This window comes from Chamaea fasciata, unplaced genomic scaffold, assembly GCF_029207755.1.
Source record: "Chamaea fasciata isolate MVZ Bird 193981 ecotype frontalis unplaced genomic scaffold, bChaFas1.0.hap1 SCAF_4, whole genome shotgun sequence".
In the NCBI taxonomy this organism is placed as follows: Eukaryota; Metazoa; Chordata; class Aves; order Passeriformes; family Sylviidae; genus Chamaea; species Chamaea fasciata.
In genome coordinates this window covers 19090092-19115979 of record NW_027094089.1, presented here as the reverse complement: position 1 = coordinate 19115979, position 25888 = coordinate 19090092, and the positions used below count along the sequence as shown (strand labels likewise).

Genomic DNA, 25888 nt, shown 5'->3' with positions numbered 1-25888 from the left:
GCTTGTGGTCTGTCCTATCTGTGCTTTGTGTACCGGCTTTTTGCTCGGTTACTGTGGTTTGGAGCCCAGAGAAGTGCTTTTGTCTGAAGCACATGGCTCTGAGGTATGAATTTCACAACGCTGCCCTAGCCAGAGGCAGCAGCAGGGTCCAGACCCACACCTGTGTGTCCCCTGTGGCTCTGAGGGTCTGTGCCAATGTCATAGCTCCAGGCCCCTCACTCTCAGAGGTGAAGGAGCACACATCCCTACCCAGTGTCCGGTGGGGCATTGTGTTGGATGAGGCAGGTACCCCTGACCCCATTACCCAAGCCTTTTGCAAGTCTTGCCTCCCACAAGAGGGAAGGGGTGTTTGGGAGCTGCAAGGCAAAGGAGGAATGAGCGGAGAGGAAAGAGAGCATGACAGAACTCTGGAGGAGTGCAAGGTAGGATCTACTGCAGTCTCCTCTCAACACTGGAGGGACAGAGAGGGGCTTTGTCCTGCAATTCCTTCAGAAAAACACCTTGGCATATCCTGGGCTGCATCCAGAGCCTCGTGGGCAGCAGGGGAGGGAGGGGATTCTGCCCCTCTGCTCTGCTCTGCTCTGGTGAGACCCACCTGGAGCTCTGCATCCAGCTCGGGGGTCCCAGCAGGGGAAGGACAGGGAGCTGCTGGAGTGAACCCAAAGGAGGCCACCAAGGTGATCAGAGGGCTGGAGCATGGCTGAGAGAGCTGGGATTGTTAAGCCTGGAAAGGGCTCCAGGATTCCCATTCCTTCAAGGGGCTCCAGGAGCGCTGGAGAGGGACTTTTGGGAATGACATAAAGTGACTCGACGAGAGGTAACTGTTTTAAACTAACAGAGGACAGGGTTAGATGCGGTATTAGGAAGAAATTCTACCCTGTGAGGGTGCTGAGGTCCTGCACAGGTTGTCCAGAGAAGCAGTGGCTGTCCCTGGGTGCCTGGGAGCGTTCAAGGCCAGCCTGCTGTGGTGGGAGGTGACCGTGCCTATGGCAGGAGCCTCTCCGAGGTCCCGGACATTCCTGACCACGAGCAGGAACGAGGCTGCTGTGAGTGGCGGGAAGAAGGACGCGTGCGCACCACGCCCCTTCTGATTGGCCCTGCCCTCGGGCGTTGCCCAATCAGCGGCGGCTGTGGAGGCGGGACTTCCCTTCCGCATTTCCCGTCGGTGGCTCTTCGCCATTGGCAGCAAGGAAGCTGTCGCTCGAAAGGAGAGCCGCTCTGCGATTGGCTGCAGGTAGTGGCGCCTGGCTGGTGACGATTGGCCAGAGCACACGGAGGGGCGGGGCTTAGGCGGAGTCCTCGGTGCCTTTTTTTTTCCACTTCCATTGGCCGAGGCGGTCGCGGGCCGGAATTTCCGATTGGCCGGCGCACGCTGTTGCTAGGCAGGCGAGGCGGCGTGGGCGGGGCTTCTCTCGCCGATGAGTCGGCGCTGAGGCTCAGCCAGCGCGGACGCCTCGAACCCTCCGCCCGCCGCCCGCGACCCCCACGACCCTCCGGATCCCCCGCCCGCCCTGAGGAGCCGCCGTCCGCCGCCCCTCGCGCCCTCCCCGCAGCGCCATGGCCTCGGGATCCGAGTAAGTGCGGGCCTCACCGCCTCCCCGCGGCCTAGGCCCCGCCGCGGCCTGGGCCCGGTCCGGCCCGCCCGCTTCACCGGGGGCGGCCGGCGGGCTTCAGGCGGGCGAAGGCGGCGCCGGAACGGGGATGATCCGCTTCCCGCCGTCCGCCCCGTCACGGCCGGGCCTCACCGGGAAGTGTCGAGTCATGGCGGGGGGCGAGGCCGGGCCGGGCCTCCCGCCGTGCCACGGCCGGGCCTAGGGCCACCCGCTCGCCGGGACCTGAACGACGGAGTGCTTTGTTTTCTAGACCCGTCCCGGGCTCCTCCTGCTCGCAGCGGCCCTGCGGCCCGGGGCTGGCGAGTGACTCGGCGCTGGCCGAGGCAGACATGTTGTGCCGGGCACGGCCGTGGCGGTTGGCCGTGTTTCCGTCTCGGGTGTCTTGCCTCACTCTTCTTGGCTCTACTCAGTTACAGGCTCTACAGATCATCTTCCGTGCTCCTCAGGAATGAGAAACAGCCTCTGCTCGCAGCCCACGTGCATTTTGAGCGGAGTAAAATAGAATCCAAAGATAAATTTTCCCATTGCAAGAATACTCGAAGTGACTTTCTGACTTCGCCAGGAGCACTTTTGGTCCCTTTTGGTACCTTTTGGTGTTCTTTGAGTATGTTTTCCTTTTCTTTTGCAACTCCTGGAATCCAAACCGGCTTGGCCCTGCCGGTTCAGTTCCAGTGAGGTGTGCCAGACATTCCATCTTTGCAGTGGAAGTGACATTCCCAGACCCCGGTTGTGCAGCTGGGGGAGGTTAACAGTGTTTTTAAAAAGGGATTTCTACTTCAGTTAAGTTCTTCTCACCCACACAGGAACCAGCAAAAGTTAGTTGCAGCTGGAACACGGTTACTTTTTAGTTGCCATTTTTTGTCACAGCTGCTGGCAGCCATCTTGCTGAACCAAGCCTCAGCATGGCAAGTAGCATTCCAAAAGCTGAGGAAGTGTGGTTTCTGAAGGAATTCCTGTTTTCCGCTCCCAGCCTGTCTGAAACAGTGTGGAAAACTTGTCTTCTCCACAATGGGTCTAAATTTCCCCCATAGTTGTCTTGTTTCAGCCAGTGTCTACATAAGTCACCACACACCTCAGACACTTCACTTGGGGGTAAAAACGTTTTAGGACTTTTTTTTTCTTTTAATACCTACCTGGGAAAAGCAGTTCAGTCTGTTAATCAGATGCCCAGGTTGGTAAGTAATTGTTCACTGGTTTTATCTGTGAAGTGATTTCACAAGGGGGGTGGTAAAGAGCCACGGCAGTGTGCAGAAGACACGGCTGATTTCACTTTCATTACTGCAGCTGGGATCATTCTGGGAAGTGACTTTTTGCTTATTTTTAGCACCGACTTGAAGGAACAACTTGTTTCTTTACTTAAGTGGGGCTTTGGAGGTTGATTATCATTTTCAGAGGGATCACTAATTAGTAATGACTTTCGACTCTGGCTCTTCATACCCTTCCCTGTGATGCCTCTGAGCGTTATTAGTTGCTGAACAGGAGAGCTCTGACACAGAGGGAAACCACCAAGTGGTGTAATTAAGTCCATGAAGCTGTGTCAGGGTAGGTTTAGGTTGGATATCAGGAAAAGGTTCATCCCGAAGGTGGTCGGTCACTGGAACAGGCCCCCCAGGGAAGTGGTCACAGCACAAAGCCTGGCAGAGTTCAGGAAGCATTTAGACAGTGATCTCAGGCACATGGTGTGATTCTTGGAACTGTCCTATGCGGGACCAGGAGCTGAACTTGATATTCCTGATGGGTCCCTTCGAGCTCAGGATATTCTGTGATTCTGTAAGTTATAGAAAGTCCCCCTCCTTCTCCCATATGTGAAATGAGGCTGTTGAAATGCTTTTCTGAGAGAGAAAAGGTGGCTGAGGGAACCTGTTGTACTATTGGCCTTCGGGGCTAGAACATACTTGCTTCAGTTTTACAGATGTCTTGCACTTTATATGCAAGCTTGGCCCTTTGCTGTGCTGGTGATTGTGTCCTCACTTCTGACTTCTGTCTAGGGGCAGCTTAATACAGACCTTGAATGTCCTTTTAATTCCAAAATAGCTCTAAAGCTACATTTTCTGTTCAGTTTGTCTCTTTGTTAAGTCAGGGAAGGAAAGGGGTGTGAGGGAGCTGAAAAACAGAATGGATCAGGAAGATGATTTGGAGGGTTTCCACCAGGCTGTCTCTGACCAGTAGCTAATCAAGGAGCTTTTAGAATTACCTGGGTTAGTTTTCTGTCCCCATCCTTTCCTGAAGTTTCTCAGCAGGAGTGAGAAAGTTTGCAGGAGAGAATCCGAACCCACGCGTTTAGGCTTTGCTGCTTGGTATTTTCTGTTCGTGCTCTTCTTCCCACAGATGCTGGGGTTTGTCTGTGCGTGGTTGAGGGGCACAGATCTATTTTGCCCTGTTGTTTCAGCTGCAGCATGAGGAACCCTTGGAGAGATGCAATGAGGGCAAATGGTGATGAGAACAATATTGTAAATTGCCGCTGAAAGATGGGTAGTGCCTGCCTGTCTGAACCTTACCCTTGTCTGCAGGAGAAATAACATCATTTCCCTCCGTAGCTGACATGTAATTTTGTTGCACCTTTGTTTTTCCTCTGCAGAACTGTCGGGTCAGAGCACTGAAGCTGACCCTGCACATTTAGCTCCCTGGATGCTCCTTGGATGCTTTTATTCCATTTTTAATGCCTCCAATCCTTTTCAATCACTCTAAGTGTATCTGATATTGATCCAGCCCTCAGTTCTTTGAGAACTGTAGGTTCAGTTCTTCCATACTAAAACTTTTTTCTCTTATTTACCAGAACCAAGTGGATTCTTGCTGTGTTTTCATGTACTGCTCTATGTCGGGAGCTACCCAAACTTTCTCTCTAGTTTTTTGCAGCTTTTGTTTTGTGTACAGTATTGCTTGAAAAGCTTCCACTTGTTACTCAGTTCCTTCACCATTTGTTTTTGATCTGGTGTTCCAGGCTGGTTTTTAGGCTGTAATAGCAGTCCCTCCATCCCAAGAGGCAGAAACTTAGTTTCAGCTACAGTCCAGGTAGCCAAAGTCTGGCAGTGTTTTTTTATCAAAAAGGCCTTGGCATTCGCATCTTGTGTCCAGAGGGAGGAATTCCAAGTCACACTCTGAATAACCCAACTGAGTATTGTGTCTCCCTGGTGTCCCTTAGCTGAAATCTTGAAATCTGTTTTCTGGGTTAGTTTCTAGTGGCCAGGAGCTAATGAGGAGGCAGAGTCCTTACAAGCAGGTTGTTGGTTTTGTGTTTATGCACTGTTTAACCGTAATCTGCCCTGATAATGTGTTTGTTCAGTTTTCTTATTGCTCTATCAGTTTTCCTGGAAATCGTGACTTTTTAAGACTTACCACAAGACCACATTTTTAGATTGATTGTGGAATTCATGAGCCCTTTCCAGAATGTATCCAGCAGCTTTTTAGTGTGTTGTTTTTTTACTCAGACAATAGATCTGCAATGTCTTACCTCTTGCACTCTTTTTAATAAAGAGAGGAAGAAAGGTAACTTTCAATGGTGCTGGCAGTCCAGGAAAGAACGTGTTTTACAGCTTTTTTTGTTCACTTAAAATAATGTTGTCTGTTGTTTGGAACATGTTTCCTGTGCTACCAGCATTTAAGGGAAGCTTGAAAACCTTTTGAAAGCAAGCTGGCTGCTCTCAAGGGCTTGCTTGGTATTGTTTCCCCTTTTACGTGTCAGAGAAGGGAGCCAACACTGCATAGCCTGTCTTGGAAAAGCCTCTGTCTGGAGGTGGGGAGGGACCTGGGTAACATCACACCATAGGTATGTCACTCCTCTCTGATGGACTCTTGAAAATGCAGTGGACATGCCAAGTGCTGCCATTTCTACTCCAGGTTTGGTTTCTTCTCGTCATTCTGCCTCTAAAAGGGTAAGATGGAGCCGAAGTTACTACTGCTGCCATTGTCCACAAAGCTCCCTATTCTTTGCCAGTGCTTGCTACTTGCTTAGGTCCAGGGAAGACTTTATTTTTTCTTTATTTTCTGTCAGAATCAAGTCAGACTATGCAAGGTTTTCTCTTCTGACCTTGGACATTGGCACAGTCACATACTTGGAGAAAGCAGTCAGCCTACCGCGGGAAGCCACAGCACTCCACCCCTGTTGTGTGTGGCTAACATACAGCTTCCAAGGGCTCCTCAAGAATAAGGAAGAGCTCAGTAATCTCATATTCTGACGTAGAGTGAATTTGCTGTATTAGATTTTGAAGGGGGACAGTTAATCTGCCTTTCTTCCATTTCCTTGGTGTTTTATTTGCTCCATTTTGTCAGAGCAAATGAGTTATTTCTTGTGGTGTTGTAGGCCAGAGCTGCAGTGACTTTTGTGAAGGTATTATGGAAAAGAGCTAAAAAAACCCCAACACAAAATCATTTTCTATGAGCATTCAAATATTTCTGCGGCTTGCTCGGTTTAAAAAACAGGCCTAAAGAGACTAAACTCTTACAACTCTTCCTGTCAGGGTTGCTGCGGCATTGTCCTTTAATGCCCCTATTTATCTGGGATTTGACACCAAATAGACTTGAACTTTTGTTTTGTTGGCAGCAGTTACATGTGATTTCAGATGAGTCTGACTAATTCATTGAGGCAAAACATCTTACAGTCAGCAACATCTCACTGACCACTTCTTTTCATAGATAGCTTCATAGCTGTATCCACTGGAAGCTCATAGTTACATTTATTGACAAAAAACATCCTCCCTTGAACTCCCGCAACTGGTCCCTGGGAAGTAATGTTCTCGATTGTGCTACAAACAAGTAGCTTATGAAAGACGAGACAACGAAGAAACTTGTAGAAAGTGGAGCTCAAAACGGGGTGGCTGGAGAGGGTCAGTATCACTCAGGCTCATAAGCTGTCTTTTCTCTCCCAGCTCTAAAGCCGATGACTTATCGACTGCTATTCTGAAGCAGAAGAACAGGCCCAATCGGTTAATTGTTGACGAAGCCATCAATGAAGACAACAGTGTTGTGTCACTGTCCCAGGTGCGTCAAGTGTAGAGGCAAGGCATTTAATCTAGTAATTTGCATGTTGTTGCTGTCTGTTAACTTGAAAGGTAACTTTGCAACATGAGTACAAGTGTTTGCATCAGAAGTTACAGCTGTTACCACTGATGGAGGGTCGTCTTGTTTCCTGACACTCCTCCTTGATAAAATGTTTTTTGAGCCTCAGTTTGTAGGATTCACTTGAGTTTGTGCCCTTCCTCTGGTTTGAGGATTAGCTCTATACCACTCTAGTAAGAGTCTCTGTCCTCTGGATTTATTGTATCACTTCCAGGATGTAATATCCAAAGTCAAATAACTGTTTCAAATGCTTGAATTCCTGTTTTTTTTCAAAAACTTTTTGTAACGCTTTGTTGTTTACAGGCAAAGATGGATGAACTGCAGCTGTTCAGAGGAGACACTGTCCTGCTCAAAGGAAAGAAGAGAAGAGAAGCAGTCTGCATTGTTCTGTCAGATGATACATGCTCAGATGAGAAGATTCGCATGAATAGGGTTGTTCGCAACAACCTGAGAGTGCGCCTGGGTGATGTGATCAGGTGAGGACACAGTGTTACCTGTGGAAGACATTTGCAGCATTGCACATTATCTCCTAGTATCTGAGCTGCCCTATTGCAAAAACAAGTTAAAGCCTATTCGAAATGAGTGCCAGAAAAAAGTGGAACAACATAATAGCAAGGTTGGAAATCCCCCAAGGATGTTTGTTGTAAATTTTTGTTGTAAAAATAAAATTAAATTTAAAATTAGGAATGCTTAAAAAATGTTGCAGGGATTTTGTTGTGCAACACTTGCAGGAAGTAGAATCATAAAATGATTTGAATTAGAAGGGACCTTAAAAGTAATCATAAAACTTGGAAATCTGGATCTCTGCTTACAGCAGACAGGTCCGTTCTGTGATAGGAGTGGGTAGAACAGTTGCACATGAGCATTTCCTGAACATAAAAATGGTTTACGTAAGGGAAGGCTAACAACTTCTCCTCCTCTTGAGCATTGTCTCTGTGAAAATGAGAGCCTGGTTCTGACACCAGACTTTCTGAAGCGATATCTGTAATAATTCTTAAATGCAAAACATGTTTCATACAAACTTAGTAGATGAGAGAAATGAGGCTGTTCCAGCCATCCCTCTAGCACTAAAAATGCAAGTTTTAAACACCTCTGTAACTGGTTCAGAATAGTGCTTTGTGTCTTTGGGTGAATTCTTACTTTAACCTGATGTGAGATTCCTGTTGGAATCTGTTCCAGCGTGACAGCCCATGCTCTCATCTTCTCTGTTAGCACTATGTCTGCAGTGGTTCTCAGCTTCCCAAATGTGTTACCAATTGTCTTGACTCATTGAGAGGTCAGGGATTTTTCACACACTTGCCCTCAAAGCTTTTCTTGCCGATCTTTTACTGTTTATAGTGTTGCTGTGTCCTGGTTTCTGCCAAAATCCAGATTCATGTGCTGATCACTTCCTGATTGTAGTCTGTCAGACATTTTTTTTCTGGGGCAGTCTCTCTTTTCTTTTACCCTTTTGCTATGTCCTTTCTGTAATGCATGTGGCTAAAGAGTCTGTTAGGAGTCTCTAACAAAAGTCACATGAAAAGCTGAGTGCTCAGCTGCAGTTCCATGGCTGTTCTTAGCTGGTGAAGCCAGTTTCTGCCACAGATGGATACTTTGAGCTGTTGCTGCCGTGGGCTGTTGTGCTACACTGAAAAATAATATTGTAGCATGTATTTAAAAAGGGAAAAGGGCTTTCAGCCTTTAACCTAATCACCAGCCCTTACAAAGTGGGACTGACAGACACATGGCTGCAAAGGTGTTTACCCCTGGCTGGTACTGTGAGAGCCTTTGCTTAGAGTCTGGTTTGTCAACAATAGGGACTCTGGGCACCGTAGTGAGAGAGAGGAGGGAAGAAGGTTTTCCCCAGCTCACTTTTCCTTCCAGCTGGTTCTGCAGTAGCTTGGTGAAATAAAAGCTACCTTGTGATTCTTGCAGGTCTTCAGGCTACATTAGAAATGTGTGAATGTGGTGAGGGGTTCTGCAGAAGGGTAGGAGGAAACTATTAGACTATCCAGTGGTCTTGGACAGGGCTGCAAGGAGTGAAGGCAAGTGTGTGCTCTGAAGTCTAGCTCTTGGTAGGTATGATTTTTGCCTTGTCAGCATTGAAATATTCCTTTGTGGGTAGGAAGTCTCACCAGGGCTTTTGATGGTCTTTGGATGTTCTTTCCTGGGAAAGGAGGCATGTCTTTTCTTGTCCTGGTGTAACACTGAGGTGCAAGTCCAGGACTATGTGGCTAACTGGAGTTTTTTTCTTTTGCAGCATCCAGCCTTGTCCAGATGTGAAATATGGCAAACGTATCCATGTGCTGCCAATTGATGACACAGTAGAAGGGATTACAGGGAATCTCTTTGAGGTCTATCTCAAGCCCTACTTCTTGGAAGCTTACAGACCTATCAGGAAAGGTAATAATGCCTGTCATTGAAGTCCTCACGGCCGCAAGTGTAAGCTAGTCCTGAGACTAAATACAGGGAATTTCTAGAAGCTTGCACAGATCTCTGTAGAGCATTAGACCAGCATCTGTAGGGAGAGATTTTGCTCATAGTGATTTAAATTTTCCATAATCTTCAGAAGGAGTGATTGCTGCTGCTGGCTGGCAGAGTAATTTGGGAGTTCTCCTGCAATTTTTTTAGCTTTGTGAGATGGGAGGACACCAGAAAGGCTCAGGTGGAACTTGGGAGAAAGTCTCATTAAACTAAGTTACTACCATGTGATATAATTGCTAAGTTGCCTGCATATTAATCAGTTGGTTAGGTGTATGTTGTGCTTATGCAGTTTCATCAGAGACCATCCTTTATTAATGTGGTAATTGAAGGGGACTCAGGATCAGATCCCCACATCTGGAGCGGTGGAGTCGGCTGCTGACGGGTTCTGAACGTGATGATGTGAAATGATAGAAATGATCATATGAGCATTATGTAACAAATAACATCATGCGATTTCGTTAATTTCCTACTCTTGCCTAAAATCAAATTACCTTGACCCGTGCACTGGACTTTTCCATCCTCCCACATCACCCACAAAGGGCACCAAGGTCCTTGAGGAAAAGCAGAACCATGTGTAGGTTTGCTTTTGCCTGAGGCAGCAGTGACCCAACTGTTTATCCCAGCATATTTTTTATGTGCACTACAGGAACTTTGTCTCCTTCTACAGTATGTAAAATGTTGGTTGGGGAGGAGCAGTCACCAGGTGGCTTTTGCTAAATGCGTGTCCCAAAGTTTGCTGGTCCCACCAGCTTTTGCTCTCCCTGTAGTCCTGAGCAGTCCGTTGCATCATTTGGTTTTCCAGTGGCTGGTGCAAAATAGGGAATACAGTATATCCTCTCAAAACTATGCCTGTGCCTGGGATTTGAGTAGCCTCAGTGCCTGATGTTCTGTCATCAGATCCAAAGACCTGTTTTTCCTCTTAGAGTACAGAGTAATATGGAACAGGCTTCCAATGTGCTGGGCCAGGTCCCTGCACATTGCAGTGATCTGTGTCTCTCTGGAACTGACTGCATGACAGCACACCTTTTTCCACATATTTACTAGTTTTTCAGAATTCTATATTTGTTCAGGAATGAAATTCCAAAATGTTTCAGGTAGTCACTGGCTTGTACACTTTCCCCTCTGGGTGATGTTCTTAAATATATAAACTTTAAACAAGACCTGAGTCACATTCAGCAATGTGCTGTTTCATGGCACCAAGCTTGCCAGAATTCCAGAAGCGTTTGGATAATACCCTCAGGCATGTGGTGTCGTCTTTGGGGCTCTCCTTGTGCGGGATGGGACCAGGAGTTGGACTCAGTGATCCTCATGGATCTCTTCCAGCTCAGGAAATTCTGTGATAAGAACCAGGCTGGCTTCAGGTGTATTGAAAGGATATTAAAGGATATTAAAAATCTTGTAAATGCTCAAGTCTTACTGGAATCATCCTGGCACTGGAACACATCGGGACTGAGATGGAGGAAAGGTGGTACCAGTAGTTCCCAGTGGATGGCTCCTGAAGTACAGAGCAGATGGCAGTGCTCAGTTCACTCCTTAGATTTGTCTCAGGACGAGTGAGTGATTCTATTGCATCATAAGCCACTACTGCAAAGAACAACACAAAGATAACCTTAGCCCAGGCAGCAAGGACAATAAACCTCACCACAGGGGACACCTACACCCAGTGAGGTGTTAAAAACACACCTTGAGAACAAGCATGAATAAACACTGTCACCAGCTACTATTATATACTGGATGCTTATAACAAATTTGGCTTAACATACTCTGCTCAGATCTGTTGTTATGCCAACCCTTTGTGTCCCCATGCTGGCTGCCAAAAAGGACTGTTGTCCTTGGATCAGCATGTGACTAAATATCAGACAGCTACTCATCCCCCACCCAGCTGTGGAATGGGGAGCAGATCAGGAAAAAGAAAACACTTGTGAGTTCAGAATATTTTAGTAATTGAAACAAAGTAAAATATAATGATAATAATAGTAGTAATGGAAAAGACGGGGATGAAATCCAGAAAGACAGGTGTTGCATGACACCTGAGAGGAGAAATTGCTCACCACCTGCTGAATGATGCCCAGCCTATCCCTCATCAGTGTGTGATGTCTCCTGGTGAAATCCCCACAATTTATGCACTGGGCTTGGTGTTCTATGGCATGGAGTATCCCATGGCCAGTTTGGGTCAGCTCTCCTAGCCGTACTCCTTCCTGGTTTCTTACGTGCCTGCTCACTGGCAGAGCATGGGAAACTGAGTAGTGCTTGAGTTAGGGTAGGCACTGCTGAGCAACAACTGAAACAGTGTCTTGTCAACATTATTCTCATACTGAATTCAAATCACAGCACTAGAGAGAAAAACTCTATCCCAGCTAGCACTCTGACTAAATTCATTTCTTCAGAATAATTTAATGAATAACTGGGAGGGTGAGTAGAAAACCAAATGCACTTCTGGGGTTGTGTTCGTAACACTTCTGCTATACTATAGATGAAAGTACAGTATAGACACAAGTCAAAGTGCAGCCAGGAGTCACAGTGCAGTGTTATATATTATTCTGCTTCTGGAGACAAATAATTATAACTAGTAGTAACTATAAATTCAAAATTAATTTTTATTAAGTTAGGGCTTTTTGCCTGTTCTAGAAATGTTAAATTGAAACTGAATGGGGAAAAAAAAAAGTGATTTCTTGCCTTTGTGTTTTGTATTTGGGCAGGGTATTCTTTTGTTTGCTGGTTTTTGCTGGATGAAATTTGAGAACTGAAACAGTGCTCAAGCTGTTGCAGTGGATGCAGCTCTTGAGTTTAACACACAAAGCAGTGTTATAAATGCCACAGTGTCTGCCTGTGTGACCCACTTCCTTAAACTCTGGGGCTGCTAGTCTTACAGGGGTTGACATTTTGCAGATGTGTGTTGCAACAGGCCACTAATGTGTGGGGTTTTACAGGTGACATCTTCTTGGTGCGTGGAGGGATGCGTGCAGTGGAATTCAAAGTGGTGGAGACAGATCCAAGCCCGTACTGCATAGTGGCTCCGGACACAGTGATCCATTGTGAGGGAGAGCCCATCAAACGGGAGGTGAGCAGAGCCCTGCCATGTAGTTCTGCTGGATCTCCTCTGTCCAAAGTGCTTGAGGGCAGCAGTGTTTGCAGTTCCTGTTTTGACATTTTGTCTACTGAATGTCATGGTCAGCAACTCTGGTTTCAGGAGATGAGCTGCTGCTGAAGGTAGCCAGAGAAAGGTACTTCCACTGTTTTCCTTATATGCTGAAAGCACCAGGGGATAGGTTTGCTGATGAGATGCCATGCTTTGGCAGCAGCTGTTTTGCATCTGCTTCCATTGTGCTTGGATGCATCTTTTAATTCCAATGTTCCCTTGATCCATCGCAGAGAGAGCTTACAATGGTGCTAAATTTCATGCCATGTGAAGAGTAGTGGGCACTTTTTCCAAGAGAAATTTGAAATTCCCAAATGGTTTACATTAAAAAAAAAAAAAAATCCCCACATGGCATTGAGTGTCTAGCCTTGAGTGTTGCAACCTTGTGGCTGCCTGGGGTCTTGTCTGACAGGTTTTGGCGACCTTACTGTACAGAGTGGGAGCTCTGAGGGAAATGAGCTAAGGTGGATGCATACTTAATACAGTATGTACCTTTTTCTGCCTGCATATAGTGTGAGTACTGGTTTGTTGTTAGCTGCCTTCTGAAACACACCTCTGTGACCCTTGTGAGACTGCACCTGGGCAATCCATGAATCCCACTTGGCCTCTTCAGGCCACAGCAGAGATAGACAGGAGTAAGTTCAGCCTAGGCCACCAAAATTATGAGGAGCTGTAGGTCAGTAATGAAAGAGGAACTGGGATCATGGGATGATGCAGCCTGGGGAAGGGAAGGCAAAGGAACAGGCCTACTGGTAACTGCCTGACGGGAAGAGATAGATGATAAGGCTCTTCTGAGACTTGTGCCCAGGGACATGACTGGATGTACTAGTGTAAGCTGGATCAAGGGAAATTCCTGGTAGATACTTGGAAAAATGTTTCCCCCGATCCTGGAGCAGAACCCAGACAGGGCAGGAATCTCCAAAACTGAGACCTTAAGTGCTTGTTAGGTCCAGCCCATGAGTGACCTGCTTGAGGTAGGTGGGACTTGAACTGAGCCCCTCTGAGATTCCAGGCTATGTTATTATTTTAGTGTGGCCTAAATAACTGAGGCCAGTTAAGGTTTGGACAGGTGAATGAATGGATACTGTGAAGGAAGAGTTGGTTACAACTGATCTTATTCATATGTCTGGACCTTAACATTCTGTGCTAATTGAAGTCAGTCTCAAAAAGTAACACTGCACCTGGGTAACTGGCAGATGGAATATGCCAAATAGTTAGACAGCATTTACTCTAAGGAGTAAGTATATTTTATACTGACATTGTCTCTTGTTACTTCATTAGCCCCATCAAAGAGTTACAGAGCTTGTTTTGTGCTAGAGTTTGTAGGGAACCTGGCAGCAGAGGCTGTCATTCCAGAGAGTGGGCTTCAGTGAAGTCTGAGTACGTGCTGGCAGTTCTCTTTATATGTCTGGGAAGACAGCTAAGAAACAATTATAGAAGACATCAGGAAGACTTGAAAGGTAGAATCAGGAAGACTTGAAAGGGAGAATCTCAAGACAAGGAATATGTCTAAAAAGCCATATTCCTGGCTTCTGAAGACTGGGAGGGGTCGTTGAACTATTGTTTTCACTCAGATGTTTAATGTATTTCCTCCTGGGTAGGATGAAGAGGAGTCACTGAATGAAGTGGGCTATGATGACATTGGTGGCTGCCGGAAGCAGCTGGCTCAGATCAAAGAGATGGTGGAACTTCCCCTGCGACACCCTGCTCTCTTCAAGGCCATTGGGGTGAAGGTATGTCCCCATGTGCAGGTGGATAAATGGGCTTACCCTGGGAGATGTCTCTCCATGACAGAGATTTAGGAGGTATTGGGGAGGGGAGTAAATAATTTGTGGTGTGGGTTTTGGGGTTTTTTTTAATGCTAGTGTTTGGAAGGTATTTGCTTACATGTTCTGGACATGGACTGAAACACTGTCAGCTTGTAAAGCAGAATGATGCTTTGAATCAGTGCTGGCAGTTACTGGCAAGATTTTTGTTGTGTGAAGTAGTAAGAGTGTTGATAGCCATGCTGACATGGCAGCTGTTGCATAAGTTTGCATCACAATTTCAGACTGGCGTTATCAAACACTTAAAATTCAGTGTGAAGCTGCTTAAGCAGTCAGATACTCGCAACCTAAGTGTCTTGCCCTTGTCCTCAGCCTCCACGTGGGATCCTGCTCTATGGTCCTCCTGGCACTGGTAAAACACTGATTGCCCGAGCGGTGGCGAACGAAACAGGGGCTTTCTTCTTCCTGATCAACGGTGAGTTTTGTGGCTGCTTTGGCCCCAGGTCTGCTGTGTGCTCACTTGTCCATCTTATGGTAAGGAATGGGGTTAATAGGGCTTCTAGAACCACGTTGTCTTCCTGACATCCTTCCTTACCTCTTTCAAGCATGCCTCTGGGGACACTTGGAAGCCTTTTGTGTGGAAGTATCTTTAGCGGCACTTCCCTGAAGCTTAGTTGTGTTGTAGCAGAATGCTTGGAAGATTGTGCTGAGACACAGGGATTTGGCATCTGTCTGTCCATTTGTGTTGGTGAAGGCAGAACTGGCAGGGCTTCTGGCTTTGCTCCCATCGTGTTCCATTCAGAAAAGAAGCGGCTGCTCTAGATTCCTCTTTCCTCTCAAGTAAAACACAAAGACCTCTTTTGTTTCACAGCACCTTTGGAAGGGACTTCCCTGAAAACTATAATGAGGTCCTTTGGACTTAGCTACAAGTGACAGAACTCCTATTAACTCTAATCTGTAGCAGTTGAGGTGGCTACTGGTTGATACCTAGTAAGGAACAGATTCTGAATTTTCCACACTGCTTTTCTGTCCCATTTTAGTCAGTGCTGGAATAAGAGAACATTTTTTACTGAAGGAAAGCAGCTTTTCTTCTCTGATTTCAGTCATGTGACACTGATAGTGAATGCCAGTATAACACAGCACAGCAGTGACCAGCAGTAGGGTTAGGCGCTTTCTTTTATCTCAAGATAGTGGATGTAAATGGGCTGATTTTAGCCATATGTCACCCCATCATGTACTTACTCAAGTTTGTGGAAGCTGTCACCAAATGCTAATGCACCAGCCGTTTCTTTAGATGTTTTTACGTCTATTGCATAATAAAAATAATGTTGCTAGGGTTAGCAATGCATCCACTGCCTGCTGACTCCAATCTGGAGCTGCAGGCAGTGCTGTAGACAGTGCTGGTAAGATCTGGTGAGTTGCCTGTAACGAAATACTCAGAGCATCTGCTCACCCGTGTCTCTGCAGCTGGCAGCTTTCTATGCCTGAGGGTCAGGTTTACTTTTCGTGGACCCTCTAGAAGCATATTTTCTCTTCATTACCACTGCCATCAGCATGATAGCAAAATCTGTAAAAACAGAGTAAGTCTCTAAACCTGCACTAGTGTTCAGCAGTTGTAGATGTCAGGGGAATGCTCTCCATCCATTTGGGATCAGTGTGCTTACACACTTTTATTTTATATTTAATGTTTGAGAGGAGATGGGGTTTATGTTTTTGTTTGTTTTGGTTCGTTGTTTTGACTTTTTAAAACTAATTTATAGGATTATACAGAGGTAAATGTATACCTGTGTAATGTAAACTAAAGATGGCTTCATAGAGCTTTCTCCTTCCCTATCCTGATAATTCATCACCTTACAGTTTGATTGCTTCTCTTGCAAGCTAGGACTGGCATTAACTGTGTGTGGTGGCACATTACAGAGAAGCTCACCAAGTGTGAAATAGGGTAAGGAAAGAGGCAGCTAAAGGTAGTTCATTGACTAGTGCTGTGTTCTCTTAGAGTAAACTGGAAACACCAAAATAATGATAGAAAGTAATTCTGCATGCTGGTCTTGCCTTTCAGCTGCAGATTTAGTGAATCTGATTGATAGTATTTGCTTTGGCTTGAAATATGGCTTGTCCCATGTGGATGTTGTACTAAAAAAATTCAGCTGCGTGTTTTTGGGGCTAGCTGCCTTTCTTCTGAGTGGCACAGCATTGCTGTTTTTTAGGTCCTGAGATCATGAGCAAGCTGGCTGGTGAGTCTGAGAGCAACCTGAGGAAAGCCTTTGAAGAAGCAGAGAAGAATGCTCCTGCCATCATCTTCATTGATGAACTGGATGCCATTGCTCCCAAGAGAGAGAAGGTAAAGAGAGCCTATAGGAGGTAAATTAGTATGTCCTTTTTTTTTTGGTAGCAGCTGGCATGAGTCTCTGCATTTTGCTACAGGATAAAGCAGCATTTCCTTAACATCTGAATTCAGTTGGGCATGAGGATGGTTAGATACAGTTCATGACATTTGTTAGCATCTTGTGGCCGTTGTATCTGACGGCTCCGATGCAGTGCTGGCTGCCATGCTCCATGTAGAGCTGTTGGTCTCAGCGCTGCTTTCTGTCCCCACAGACACACGGGGAGGTGGAGCGTCGCATCGTGTCTCAGCTGCTGACCCTCATGGACGGGCTGAAACAGAGGGCACATGTGATCGTGATGGCAGCCACCAACAGACCCAACAGCATCGACCCGGCGCTCCGGCGATTCGGTAACCGCCCCTGCCCTCTCTCTCCTGTATGTCACACACTTTGTGACAGGCCATGCTTCAGGGGCCCCATAAGGATTGAGCAGAAAGTCATGCTGAATGTGTGTTATGTAAAATATTGGTGTGTTTCCAGCTCCTTGCTAGAAATTATTTTCCAGGCTTGCAGCCTTTGATGTCATTTTCTGTGTCATGTTAGGTGAGAATGTGTGGAAATAATACTTTGAAGTGGGAAAAGTGTACTAGCCTCTATTAGGTGAAGCTATTTCAGGACACACTTAAGGAGGAAATGCTTAAGGGGTTGTTCATGCATTAGATTGCAGAAGGCCTGATTTAGGTTTCTTTTATTAATGAACAGTACAGTACTTTCGGAGACTCAGGTTTTCAAAACGTCAGTATCTGGTGTATGACCAGTTGGCAGAGTCTCTAATAGCAAACGTGTCAAGTGTGCAGGGGGAACTGGCCTTTTAAATGTGTAGTGAGCCATTTGAAAGCACAGCTGTGGTGCAGGAAAAATAGAGGTTCACGTATCTTAGTGAATATAGCAGTGATGCCCTGTTTTCCTCATGTATTTCACCACTTGGGTAATGCTGTGAAATTTCTAAAAAATTAAATCTCTCAATATTTTTCGAGTCTTGTGATGAGGACACAAAAGTAGAAATAAACAAAAATGTCTCATGGTATGTTGGTTCAGTGAAGCCTATTTTCCCAAAAACTCGGCCGAGAAAAAGTTACTAAATGCGCAATTCTCTGTCCTGTATAATCCCAAGGTCTTACTGTTAGTCTCCCAGTAGTCTCACTTTCCCTAAATGCCTAATGCCTTTCCTCCTTTTCTGATCTGTCTCTTCTACTGTGCTGATAATGCTGCAGGCAAACCCAAAACTCTGTCATTTTCTGATACTTTGTGGAAAACATCACTTTGTTGAGTCAGAGGAAGGAAGCAACTGCAGCTTCTGTGGTGTGCAGAATCAACAGCTCAATGTGTGCTTGTACTCCCCAGGTCGTTTTGACAGAGAGGTAGATATTGGTATCCCGGATGCCACTGGGCGCCTGGAGATCCTGCAGATCCACACAAAAAATATGAAACTGGCTGATGATGTGGATCTGGAACAGGTGAGTAGTGTGCCATTAGGAGAGTTTGTCTGGTTCCCAATGCTCAGTTTCATAGTAGGAGAATTGTTAGCACTTGATGGTAGAAGTGCAGTGGCTCCATTAGGACAGCATGGAACTGCACCAGTGTGTCATCTCTGGAATTCCTTCTGACCAGTTTACCAGTGACCAAAAGTCCTCACTCACTAGTTAGGAATGGCACAGGTAAGTGTCAGGAACAAATGTGTATCATTCCAATCTGGAAGTGGCCTTGCCACTGTCATCCTGGGTTTGTTTGCTGTGTGCCTTTAAAAGTACAGCAGCCCTGAAAAAGCTCACACGCAGCTGCGTGAGCATTGTGGTGTCACTGCACCACCTGTAAGCTGGATGGTTCCTGTCATCTCTGTCCTGAATGAAGAACTGCAGTCCTCAGAGTTAACTTTCTGCACACCCTCTGAATTCCAGATGCAGATTGGATCTCTAGTAGGCAGTAGAAGGCACAGTGTCTTTGCCTGAGTATTAGCACTTGCCTTGGATGTGCAGCAAAACCCTGGAGTTGCTCTCCTCCCTTCCCAGCGAGGGACCAGAGCATGTGTTGCCCTTGCTTGTATCCCTGTGAGTCATGGTAAGTGCTCTGCTTTCAGGTGGCAAACGAGACCCATGGTCATGTTGGTGCTGACTTGGCTGCTCTTTGCTCAGAAGCTGCTCTTCAGGCTATCAGAAAGAAGATGGATCTCATAGACCTAGAAGATGAAACCATCGATGCTGAAGTGATGAACTCTCTGGCTGTGACCATGGATGACTTCAGGGTAATGCAGGAGTGCCCCATGTTCTTCTGGATGCTATTAATCGCTTCTCTGAAGCAAAAGAATGTAACATGTTAGAAGTCATATAATACCATTTCTTCTAACAACAGTGGGCTCTGAGCCAGAGCAACCCTTCTGCTCTTCGGGAGACTGTGGTGGAGGTGCCACAAGTTACCTGGGAAGATATTGGTGGCCTAGAAGATGTAAAGAGAGAACTCCAGGAGCTTGTACAGGTAGGGCTTTACAACAGATTTTTTTGCTTAGCCAGCTTAAAAAAATACAATAATAAAATCCAGAATATCTTCGGTTTCCTGTTTGGGCTGCAAACAGAGTGAATGCAGAGGCTTCATGGCACCTACTTGTAATGGATAAAAATACCATGCTGTTCCATCTTGGTGAACTTGGGGAGGAAGGTGCTGGGAAGCAGCATCAGGTTTTCCGGAGCTGAGTCTGCAGTGACATTTTATGTGGGTGTTGTGCAACATGCAGAAACAGCCAAGTTCTGCCTCTCCTAAGTGGAGACCAGCAGTGGGATTCTTCTGCTGAGAATCATCCTACATGGTAACTTTATCTGCCAGGCACTGGATGAAGGTGCTCATACAGAGAGCTTTTGAAGGGCTCCCCATCAGCCTTAGCACAGGGACAGGTGAGAAGTAATTGTGAAGCCCTCTACAGAGGGAAGGAACAGGACAAGATGTTACTCCCGGTGTCTGCACTGGCATGGTTTGGGTTTGATACATTCCTGCTTTCAGCTGGTACTGTAGAAACATCCTGTCTGTGAATAAAAGAATCTAAATTTTCAGTCTAATTTTCTGATATTAAAATCATCTCCTGTCTTATATATGACCTCGTTGCTGAGGATAAAGGCACACATCAGACACCTCACTGTCTCTGGAGAGCAGAGCAAATAGGTTAGGTAATGAGCTGTTCCCTTTTGCTTCTGCAGGGCAGAGTGAAGCTGAGGTTAAGTGTGCTGGAATGTACTGAACTGGTACTTGGGAAAGTACTGAACTGTACTTAGTTCCTAGAGGTAAATAGGTTGTTTTAGGTACCTTTCCAAGCCGGTGTCCACTTAAAAACTGCTGTGACACCTGACAGGATCTTGTGTTTAATCCACCAGAAATCCCAGGTAGTGCTTCTGTGGAACCAAAACTGACTCAGAGAAATGTGTCCCTTCCCATGGCAGAGGAGTTGGATTGGATGATCTTTTGGAGGTCCCTTCCTACCCAAACCATTCCAAGGTAGCCTGTTGTGGCTCATCATGAGAGGTTTTTGTTTTGTTCTCTTTCAGTATCCCGTGGAGCACCCAGACAAGTTCCTCAAATTTGGCATGACCCCCTCTAAAGGGGTTCTGTTCTATGGGCCACCCGGTTGTGGTAAGACACTGCTGGCCAAAGCCATTGCCAATGAATGCCAGGCAAACTTCATTTCCATCAAGGGGCCAGAATTGCTCACCATGTGGTTTGGTGAGTCTGAAGCCAACGTGCGCGAGATCTTTGACAAGGTAAGCATTTCTCCTACTCTGTGTGCTATCTTTGTGCTGAGGTACCCCCAGAATTTTGTCTCCACTGCATCTGTCTTACTGGTTCTTATTTGTGTCTTCTGTGTTTTCCCCACTTGCACTGAGAGCACTGAGCTCTTTCTCATGTTGGAATTAATCCTCTTCAGCAACATAGCTGTTGAAACTCTTTTCTCTGAATGCATATGACATCTGTCAGTAGATGGTGATAAATTCCCCAGTGCCTTTGGCAGAGGGTATGGTTAGGAGGGCACATGTATGCTCCATGTCACTGGAAACATAGATTGACACTTCATTAATTGTCTTCATCTACAGATTTTTCAGAATATCCTGTGGGTTCTTGTCCTGCAATATACCCAGATTAGAAAGGAGCTCACTCCTGCTCAGTTGTCCCATAGTGTCATCTCCTGTCTCAGAAGGTGTCTGCATGGATTATGCTATGAATCCTTGCTCTTGCAGTCAGGGACAGCGCTGTTAGAAAGAGGTTGGCAGGAATGTGGAGAAAAATTTAGGTGGGAGGGAACCTCAGAGACTGAATAGTTCAGCTGTTTGTCCAGAGCAGGTAGATGACTTTGAAATTTCATCAGCTCAGTGCATTGAGTTCTGGACATGTGTGAAGGGTGGAGAATCCCTGACCTCTCTGGGCCTATGTGCTGGTGTTGGAGCGTTCTCATTGTGAGCAATTTTTTTTCTCTTTTTTCTCACTGGGATTTTCTCAGCTGCTTGCAGGTTTCCAGGTCAGGAGGCTCCCAACATCCTCCAGGGTGGGGGCTGGAGGAGTGTGCATGAGTGAGGGCTGCAGCAGGCACCTCCTTGTGCCTGTGATCTTTCCTCCTTTCACTGGACACTGTGGAGGAAGATCCAGTTCCTTTGCAACTACATGTTAGGTAGCTGAAGACAATTGGATTTATTCCTTCCATTGGATATATCTCACCTGCTTGAGTGCCTGAATAACCAGTTGACATCTTCAGGTCTTGCAGGGAGAGTTCTAGTCCAGCAGAATGGATCTGTTTTTCACTCTAGGTGTTGGAGTTACTACTTTTCTGCCTGATTGGCAGTGTTCCCACTTAGAGGAAATCCAACTTGTGGTTCAGTGGTTGTGTAGCAAAGGACTACTCAAGAGCAGCTCTTCCTTGTGAAGAGCTTCTGGAACTCCTGTGTAAATGAAAAGGAAGGCTTAGTGTGAAGTCAGCATGCTCCTTGTTGGGAAGTATTAGTGTGGAATAATGGTGCCCACTGGTTTTGCAGGCTCGCCAAGCAGCCCCGTGTGTGCTCTTCTTTGATGAGCTGGACTCCATCGCCAAGGCCCGAGGTGGGAATATCGGTGATGGCGGCGGTGCTGCAGATCGTGTCATCAACCAGATCCTGACCGAGATGGATGGCATGTCCACCAAGAAAAACGTCTTCATCATCGGTGCTACCAACAGGCCTGACATCATTGACCCAGCAATCCTGCGCCCCGGCCGCCTGGATCAGCTCATCTACATCCCCCTGCCTGACGAGAAGTCCCGGGTTGCAATCCTTAAGGCCAATCTGAGGAAATCACCAGTTGCAAAGGTAGGATCTGCACTCTGACTATTTCTGGCTTGGGTTTGCTGTGTGATGTTCATGTTCCTCACCAGCTGTGGACAGCACAGAGGTCTGGAGGCTCATCCGTATGGTAGAATGGGAGAGGAAACTGTAGCTCTGAGCTTAGGTGTCAGCAAAGCTGGAAATTGGTCTGCAGGCACAGCAGCTCTTTGTCAGTTGATGGGATTCTGCTCACATTGCAGGATAGGAAAAGCCTGTTTTGGTGAGGTGGAAAAGATTCTTGCACTCTTGGAAAAAAATACATGTAGAATACACAGGTGTGAAATATGAATTGGAGCTGTTGCAGTGAGTTGTTGCTGAACCCTGTCATAGGCAAGAGCTGTGTCCCTTGCCTGGGAAGAGGCAGTAATGCAGCTGAGAGTTAATCGAGGGAAAACAGACATGAAGTGAGAGCCCAAGCTTTTTTATACCAAGCGTACCAAATTAATTTCAGAGGAGGTTGCAGTAATACCATCTCAGCTGAGGGGGAGAAGGAGGAGGTCGACTGTCTTGGTCTGCTTGTGCCCCATCTCTCTTTCCAGTCTGATGGTGTTTTGCTTGACTCCACGTGCTGAGACCTGAGCAAGTCATATCCTAAATCTGTAAGTGCAGAGGCATTTACAGCCACTTAGTGTATTCTTGGTGGGTGTGAGGAGCATAGCCTGCTTTTGTGTGTGGTTAACTTTTCCTGAAAATGAGAATCTAAACAGCTGATCTTTCCAAAATTGGCCATAGTTTAGTTTAGGCAGCATCTTGATACCCTGGGATCTAAAGACACCTCTCTGTCACTTGAGGATGTGAGGTGTAAAGGAAAGGCCTCTCCCTTTTTTATTTTACTCTAGGATGTTGATCTGGATTTCCTGGCCAAGATGACCAACGGCTTCTCAGGGGCTGACCTTACAGAAATTTGCCAGCGTGCCTGCAAATTGGCCATCCGCGAATCCATCGAGAGTGAGATCAGGCGAGAGCGTGAGAGGCAGACCAACCCTTCTGCTATGGTGAGTGGGACACTGAGCTCTCCCCACGTGTGTGAGGTGTGATGTGTTCCTCTGTCATCCTCATCAGGGGATGAGTGGGCTCTTGTGCAGAGTGTGGAGCTGGAGCACTTTGTTCTCATCTTGTGGGAGGTTGAGGACCCTCCTGGGATGCCTCATGGTCAGCATTGCTCAGGAGGTGCCTTCTGCAGCCCTGACTCATGCACACCTCTCCAGCCCCTACCTTGGAGGGTGTTGGGAGCCTCCTGATCTGGGGGGAATCTGTGAACAGCTGTTGGGCCCATGGAGCTTGGGCACAAAGCTCACCTGTTCCCTCTGTCCTGCTGCAGGAGGTGGAGGAGGACGATCCGGTTCCCGAGATCCGCAGGGATCACTTTGAGGAGGCCATGCGCTTTGCTCGCCGCTCTGTCAGTGACAACGACATCAGGAAATACGAGATGTTTGCACAGACCCTACAGCAGAGCCGTGGTTTTGGCAGCTTCAGGTACCTGTGGCCTGTGAGGGGTGGGCAGTGTGGCTCAGCCAGCCCCTGAGTACAGCACTGGGGCATCTTTCTGATGGGTTCTGGGCAACAAACCTCCTTTGCACTGCACATTCCCATTCAACCTCATGTATAGAGCACCACTTCACAGTGTGGCAGTTGTAGGCTGTGCTGCTGTGGTGCAGGTTAGTTGTAACTGCTCTGTTGGTGCTGCTCAAGTCCCTTTTTTTCTTTAACTCAAGTGACATCCAGCAGCCATGAGCCCTTTGAACTTCCTTAAGGCTTCATCCCATTCCTCCTTGCCCATCTTGGTTTTCACTGGGGGTTGGTGCAGAGGGCGAGCATGGTGCTGAGCTGCCAGGAGGCTTTTGAACAGCTCCTCTTCTCTCCTGTCCCGCACTTCTGCATTCAGGTTCCCATCAGGCAACCAGGGCGGAGCCGGTCCCAGCCAAGGCACAGGAGGTGGCAGCGGGGGCAACGTGTACAGCGAAGACAATGACGATGATCTCTACGGTTAACTTGCTGTCCTCTGGACCAAACTCCACATCAGGCCACGTTGTACAGGGAAAAATCCAATGTTCAGTGGACTCTTGGCTTCTTCATTCCTCAGTCAGAACAGTGTAGCTGCACGTCAGGCTTTGTACAGGGAATGTTTTCTGCAAACACAAATCCAGAGCGGTGTTCAGTTGGGAGGCAGACAGTGAATTAACAAGAAGGGGAACTGACTTAATTTCTGAGAAATTTCTGTTCTAGTTTATGTGGCAGAATCAGCAGCTTTAGCAAGGGTACAACGCTAGCCTGTATTAAAGAAAAACAAAACCCTACAAAAAATAATAAAAAAATTAATAAAATCCCACAAAACTCTAGCAAGGTCCTGGCAGTTCTTTTGTTGTCTAAACCCATGTCTCTAGTGCTCTGTGAGTGCTCCTTGCTTTGGTGGAGCCCATCTGTGTGTGTGTTCCCCTGTTGTGGACTGGGCTGCTCTTCATGCTTAACGCCTCTTAGCTCTTTTAATGGAAAAAATGGGTTTGGCAGTGTCTCTGCCCTGCCCTGGCTTGGCAGGAAGAGCCTGGCTGCAGGTACCTGCTGTTGCTTTTCCGAGGCTGGCCATGAGCTCTCAGGTCTCTTGCTGCTGTGGCTCTGCAGCAAAGGATCTCTCCAACAATCACCATCTCATCCACGCGCAAGGGGCACTTGGGGTGTCTCTGAGGTTGGGGCACAGTGTGACACTACTGTTGTTGGGAAGAGAGGACCTTCAAAACGTTCCACATATCCCAGTTTCTGATGCTTGTCTTGGATCTCTGGTGGAAAGCTGGCCTTGTGTTGTCACCCAGACACAGTAGCTGGGTTCTGATCATGGTTTCCCTTCCTTTTCACCTGTTCTGCCTTGCTGCTTTCTTTATTATCCCTTATGCAAACTGAAAAGTGTGCTACTTCTGTACTTGGTTGCTTTATGTCAGGGAAGAAGCCCTTGGTCCTAGGAAGCAGGAACAGGACAAGAGGCTGGATATGGCTGAGCCCTCAGCCTGAGGGGAGCAGTGGCAGTTGGAATGCACAATGCAGCTCTTAGGGAATTCAGGAACTGAGGGTTGCTGCAAGGAGGGTAAAACGCAGTATGTGTGGCAGAATGTTTACCTAGGCCTTTGGGGCTGAGCCACGAGGGGAGGGCAGGAGCTGTGGGGCTAGGCTGTGGGGTTTCTGTCCCAAAGACTGGCACATCTTGAAGGGCTCCATCAGGCCGTCTGTATTTGAGAGGATAGGATTTAACGGCTGAAGGAGAAGACTGGGCGTGACAAGGGGCTTGTGCGGAGCCGCGAGGATAAGCACAATGAAATAGGGAACGCTCATTTAAATAGCACAACCCCCTGCGGGGGAGGAGGCGGCGCAGGCCCCGAGGGGCCGGGCTGGCGGCTCACCTGTGCTGTCCTATTTGGGAGCTATTTGCCGGCACCGCCGTCCCTGTCCTCACACCACCTCTGCTGGGGAAATCGCTCCTGCTGGCTCCGGCAGGGACACTTCTGGCAGCAGGGTCGAGGCTGGGAGGGCTGGTGCTTCCCGTGCCTCACTCCATCCTGGTTTTGGGTTAAACATCATTTTCTGCTCTCGGGTTGATTCTCCTTCCTGAGCTCTACAGGGGCAGAGATACCAGCTTTGCTTTGGCTGCAGGGAACTGGACCCAGGAGCCTTCTACCCGGGAAAGGAGCTCTCCAGTACTCTTCCAAAAACTGTCCTCAAGCTGCCTTCTGCCGGTGTGAGAACCTCACCACCCAGCAAGCCGAGGAGCAGATCCATCCTGGCGTCTTTGTCTGCTGTGGAGGCTGGGGCAAGGAGGGCATGGAATGGTGGGGTGTGTGCCCCAGCTCCTGGCGGCCCAAATCTTCCCCACTGCCTCTCCTACTTGCGAATGCTAATTGAACCCAGCAGAGGGGTTGGAAAACATCCTCCTTTCTTCCCTGCCGTCTGTGGGACATGGCTCCCAGTGAGGTGACAGGACCCACTGGATTTCCAAGAGCATCTACCCTGCTCTGAGGCCGTGTGAACCTGGAGGGAGAGCTGAGGGTGTCCCCCAAGTTTGCACTCACAGCCCCCACCCTGTGAACCTCAGCAGCCCGGGGTGAGCTGTTGGTGTCAAGGACTGGGTTTGGCCCCTGCCCCTGTCAGGACT

The 25888-nt window shown here is 47.3% G+C and overlaps 1 protein-coding gene across 1 annotated transcript; it reads left to right on the top strand.

Moving 5' to 3' along the window:
* The first annotated feature begins 1430 nt into the window (after positions 1-1430).
* On the top strand, positions 1431-24089 carry VCP (valosin containing protein). Its single transcript, XM_066180961.1, has 17 exons — positions 1431-1574; positions 6479-6590; positions 6972-7144; positions 8908-9050; positions 12062-12192; positions 13872-14003; positions 14409-14511; positions 16244-16377; positions 16635-16770; positions 17765-17877; positions 18498-18662; positions 18770-18892; positions 19951-20163; positions 21427-21735; positions 22590-22745; positions 23072-23226; positions 23636-24089. Exons 1-17 carry the CDS (start codon positions 1558-1560, stop codon positions 23739-23741), a joined length of 2421 nt encoding a protein of 806 aa, XP_066037058.1. The 5' UTR covers positions 1431-1557; the 3' UTR covers positions 23742-24089.
* The last annotated feature ends 1799 nt before the right edge of the window (positions 24090-25888 follow it).